The 5,545-nt window shown below is 43.4% G+C and overlaps 1 protein-coding gene across 1 annotated transcript; it reads right to left on the bottom strand.

The window, feature by feature from the left end:
- Positions 1-2,276: 2,276 nt before the first annotated feature.
- Positions 2,277-5,067, bottom strand: LOC118820648 (sphingosine 1-phosphate receptor 3). The gene is made up of 2 exons (XM_036589039.1): positions 4,859-5,067; positions 2,277-3,782 (listed from the first exon to the last, which is right to left on the bottom strand). Exon 2 carries the CDS (start codon positions 3,575-3,577, stop codon positions 2,501-2,503), a length of 1,077 nt encoding a protein of 358 aa, XP_036444932.1. The 5' UTR covers positions 3,578-3,782; positions 4,859-5,067; the 3' UTR covers positions 2,277-2,500.
- Between the last annotated feature and the right edge of the window lie 478 nt (positions 5,068-5,545).

Genomic DNA, 5,545 nt, shown 5'->3' on the forward strand with positions numbered 1-5,545 from the left:
GCTGTGTCTGATCTACTCATACCAGCACAACACACACTAACACACCACCACCACATCAGTGTTACTGCAGTGCTGAGAATGACCCACCACCCAAATAGTACCTGCTCTGTGAGGGTCCATGGGGGTCCTGACCACTGAAAAACAGGGTAAAAGGGGGCTAACAAAGTATGCAGAGAAACAGATGGACTACAGTCTGTAACTGTAGAACTACAAAGTGCACCTATATAGTAAGTGGAGCTGATAAAATGGACAATGAGCGTAGAAACAAGGAGGTGGTCATAATGTTATGCCTGATCGGTGTATGCTGCCTACAGAAGGCCTCAGTAGCAGAAAGCAGCTGAAATTGATATCTCCCTGAACTGCATCTCCATGTCCAGCAGAGGGAGCCAGTTCTTTATTGTCTTTATTCTGTATGGATGAATAGCACCAAGTGGCCCACTTTGCAGTAGTGCTTTATATTGGACTGTTACAGTCAACATTTACATATATTTAAGGTGTCAGTTAAAGCTGTTTTAAACTACCTGATGTGGATAATTAGGCATCACCACCCAGTCCACACGTTAGAAGCACTTTTCAGGCGAGAATAGTAACGTTACGGTAATGAGCATTCTAATGTCTAGGATTTGAGAATTTCTTCTTTTTAGGTCATTTTCATGCAAGCATACCTTACATCATAACATAGTTCCATAGTTTTTCACTGCATACAAAATCTGATCAGTTCTGACATGTAGATCATGCTTACATGATTATAGTAATAGCAATACTCAATACTGAAGGAACACATACATTAGTACACTTAATGTGATCATAAATAATTTGCTCCTCAGATCTAAAATCGCAAACTGTGTCAACTTACGGGAACTGAGGAGTTCGGCCTGGTGGACAACACGTAGACAGACTTGTGGTGGACTGTAAGGTCCAAAATAATGCTTTTGACTACATGAGCAATGTAAACTCTCAGTGTAACTGACTTTTGAGGAACATAAATATAGTTTTGTTTGGATTTTAGCTTCACGCTCAGCTACAACAGCGAGTGCTGCCATGGATTCAGTTTGTGAAGTATGTCCAGTCGGTCTGAGCTACTGTATCATTTACTAAAATGGAGACCAAATCGAGAGAAGAGGCCGGGAAATGGAGGCTGCTGCTTCTGCTTTCCCTCCATCCTTTTGAATTCCTTGCCAGCCCTCTGTGGCGATAACTACTTATGGGCAGGAAAATTGTAGCCTTTCCAAGAGCAGCTTTTTCCAGAGCAAAGAACAGTCTTGAAGAAAAAGTCTTGGTTGAAAGTTTCATTCCAGTTCAGGAGACCATAATCCAAGACTATCACTCCGAGAGTTATACTGGCTCCTCAGCCTTGGTGGGAGAGGGTCAGGGTTGGTGTTCTTTAGAAAGCTCAAGCTCAAGCAATCCCGTTGACTGATTTCAGTCATAAAAGCAAGTCCTAGACCAGCATAATCAAGTATTTTGTGAATACTACTGAAGAGATGGTATTCATAAAGCACAGGAAGGTAACAGTATCGATCTCGGATCTACAGTGCTGTTCAGAACTCAGAGACCACACTTCATGTATTCATTCCCAGTCAAGACACCCAGTGACAAGTACAAGTTATTCATTTTCAGGACCTGCTAGACCAACAAAACCTTCTCCATCAGATAAACAGCACTAAAAGCTTTTGTCTTTGAGAGAGAGAAGAGAAAATCTAAAAAAATCCACATACGTTGGGGATTATTTGGTTCGTGAGCAGCAGAAAATGTTAAACCAACTTCTAAGACTGAACTTTGGAGGTGTGGAAAAATATCCCTGCGGATTTCTTTGAGAAACTGAAAGTGAGTCTCTTGATAAGATTGGAAGCTGTAATAAAAGTAAAGAGTAGATCAACTAAATACTGAAAAAAATAAGTTATATTTAGTTGTTGAGGCTTCTGTGTAATTTTCTGTTATGTATGTTTTCTGTTTTTTCTCCTGACACTAAAAAATGAGTGACTTGTACTTAGTGGAGGTTTTACTGGAAGTAAATAAATGAAGAGTGACCTCTGACTTTTGCACAGTAGCGGGAGTCCAGGAGTCAAATCGTGGACTAAGAGTCTGTGATTAGCTACCTCAAATCTTTTCATTGGGCTCTTACAGCATGGCTTACTGCTTCTACGCCAGGGGTGTCCAGTGTTATCCAGAAAGCCCAGTGTGGCTGCAGGTTTTCTTTGCAACAAAGCAGTAGCTCACATGTTCAGTTGGTTAAAGACCGATTAAACAAGTGGAACGAGTTCTCTTCTTATTTGGAACGAAAACCTGCACCCCCCCCGGGCCTTTACGGATAAAACTGGACACTCCTGCTCTATGACATAAGCCACAAAAAAGCCAAGAGAGGGAACGGTGGAAGAGATCTTCTCCACCTCCTGAAGATGAACCCCACCTCCATGACTATTTATGACCCAGCAAAAGACACTGCAATGATTCTCAATGTCAGCTTGTGTTTCCAGGAGTCTCAGTTCACCTCAGGTTTTCAGCACTCTCCTCCATGGCTGCTGACCGGCTCCCGCTTTGACGTGTGAGTGACGGTGATTTGGGGGCTTTCATCCTGCTCTTCTGCTGGTTTCTGACTCTGGCTGGAGCTCAGCTTACTTCGGCTGGCGTCTCCGTTCGGTTTGGGGTCCCGGGGCTTCACCAAACAGCCACAAACCAGCCCGAAAAACGCCCGCCGCATCTCCCTGCTGGCCAGGGTGTAGATGATGGGGTTCATGCCGGAGTTCAGCACGGCCAGCGCGATGAACCAGTCGGCTTTGAGCAGGATGCTGCACTTCCTGGGCTTGCAGGCCACGTCAATGAGGAGGAGGACGAAGATGGGCGTCCAGCAGGCTATAAAAACCCCGACAACGATGCTGACGGTGCGCAGCAGGGCCATGGAGCGTTCCGAGTTGCTGTGCTTCGTCACCTTGCGGCTGCTGGACTTGACCAGGATGTAAATACGAGCGTACAGCACCGAGATGGCCAGCAACAAAGCCATGAAGATGCTGATACAGAAGGCCACGTATTTCTTTGTATAGAGGGGGAGAATGGTGGAGCAGTCTGGCAGGTTGCCCAGGCAGTTCCAGCCTAGAATAGGCAGCGCTCCCAAAGCTATAGCTATCAACCAGCACGTCCCTATGAGCAGAAACACCCTGTAGTTCTTGTTGGCATCATAAGGCCTCATCTTAATCATGGTGAGATGCCTCTCGATGGCTATCGCCAGCAGACTGAAGATGGAAGCCCCCAACGCCACGAACATGCTCCCCTCCCGGATGAACCACTCAACCGGGGACAGGTGTAGAGTCCTCTCGCCCGACATTAGGACATTCACCGTATAAGCGACTCCGGCCAGCAGGTCGCACAAAGCCAGGTTGCCGATGAAAAAGTACATGCGGTTGTGGAATTTGTGGTTTTTCCATATGGCTATCAGAACTATCATGTTCTCCAGGACTATGAAGCTACATATAACCAGAAATACCACCTTCTCCGGTCCCAGGGTGCCGCCGGTGGTTACGTTTCGATTGTCCAGCTTTCCTATGTAACTGTAGTGCAGGGAAATGTTTGTGTTTATCATTGCTGCAGTATTCCGGTTGCTCCAGCAGAGGGCAGCAGCAGTACAGGAAAAGGGGGGGATGAAGCTCCTGTACCTGGACACAGGTGAGTGACCTTGGCTGTGTTCAGTTTTTTTAAGGGGATTTACAGTGTTTCTACTTCATCCCTCCATCGTCGCTGAGGAGCAGGTGATCCAAGCCGAGATGCAGGTAGAAGAACATCTTTTCCTGATTAAAAAAAATAATAAATTCACTGCTGAGAAGTAAACGAGTAGATTCAGAGGGGGTGAGAACCAAGAACATGATCATGTACTCGAGTTACTGTTAAAGCTCAAACCAATCCGTGTAGTTCCTATGTCTGGATCTCTAATGGGTTCCTATGCTGTACACCAGTGTTTCTCAACCCTGTTCCTGGACTTTTTAGAGTTTTCCTTGCTTCCAACACACCTGATCCAACTAATTAGATCTTTAACAGCTCATTACTGAGTTAAAGTGTTGGGAAAAGCACTAAACGTGCAGGGCTAGTGGGCCTCGAGGAGCAGGGTTGAGAAACACAGCTGTACATTACACAGATCATGGAAAAAAAATCCTAAAAATATTGAAATATTACACGGAATGTCCAGTAGGGAGGCATTCGGAAATCAGCTGAAGTCTTATATCTCCATACACACTGGTTTGAACTGTGCAAAGCAATGAAATACTCATTTAAACCGTGTATAATTCATATATCATGTATACAGATATATAAAAAGCAATATTACTAATGTTATTATATTAATTATGCCCAAACCATGCAAAAGTAATGGATTGTAGAAGTTTTGTTAGTAATCTAATAAGCAGCGTTTGTATTTTAGAACATCCAGATGAATGTTTTTTAAAAAATAACCTGAAACTTAAAAATAGACTCAAAACATCTGTTCAACGCTGAGTTAGTCCTGCCGGAGGTAAAGACTAAACATGGAGAAGCCGAGTTTAAAGCACTGTTAGCTTTTCTAGACCTTCTCCTCTAAAGGCACTTTATTATCCTATTTTTTTTTTATTATTTTTAATTAGATTTTTAGTTACCCCAATTTAATTCCCAATTTGATTTTTAATTTCATGATGTTCTCTTTCAAATCTATTATTTTAATCGTGTTTTAATCATGTTTCTGATTTCTGTTCTCCTTTATTTTCCTTAAATGACTGCATTTCATGTGTAAAGCACTCTGAATGACAGCAGGATGAACGCTGCTCTACAACAACAAACTCGCCCTGCCTTAGTCTGGATTTAAATGGTGCATCTTTTTGCTCTTTTTTCGGCTCACCTTCCAAATTCCCAGACTCCACTGACTCTCCACGACTCCGACTCCACGACAGAAGAGTTCTAGCTCTCCTCTTCAGAGCCTGAAGGCGGTTCAGCTCATCCTGAAGCGCTCCTCCAGTTCAGTAAAGCGAGACGCTCCTCTGTAATGCTCTGTAACGTCCACATTTCCAGGGACAGGATCTGTCTGTGCTCCGACTGTGGAAACGGACCGTCCCACTTCTGCAGACCGTCTCGCTCGTGGTGTTTTTTCTCCCACCCGTACTCCGACAGGCCCCGCCTCCTGCGCTCTGATTGGCTGGTATTGTGTCTTCACTTCTCCGCTTCATTGTGAGGATGTGGAAGATCATTCCCGTCACTGAAACTGAATATTTTGTGCCCCTAGCGTTTACATATATATTACACTTGAAAAACATGTTAGGATTACAATTTATTTACATTTTAAAATAAAATAATGAGGTTTTTTTTTTAACAATAACACCATCTTGAGCCTCAATTTAGCAATATTGGTGTTTAAATCAATTATCTAGATTTCCAAGCACCACAGAAGAGCTCGTCCTCACAGTCGTGTATAAAGGCCGTATTTTGAGGTAAAAACATGTTCTTCTGCAATGTTAACCACTATAATCTATACATGACTGTGGAATATATGCATTAAATGACATAAAGAAAACAAATGACAAATAAATAT

The sequence above is a fragment of the Colossoma macropomum genome, unplaced genomic scaffold (genome assembly GCF_904425465.1).
Source record: "Colossoma macropomum unplaced genomic scaffold, Colossoma_macropomum, whole genome shotgun sequence".
Taxonomy (NCBI): Eukaryota; Metazoa; Chordata; class Actinopteri; order Characiformes; family Serrasalmidae; genus Colossoma; species Colossoma macropomum.

Bases quoted from the DNA above. Each gene is read 5' to 3' on its own strand.
- LOC118820648 (XM_036589039.1), bottom strand. From the start codon at position 3,577: ATGATAAACACAAACATTTCCCTGCACTACAGTTACATAGGAAAGCTG.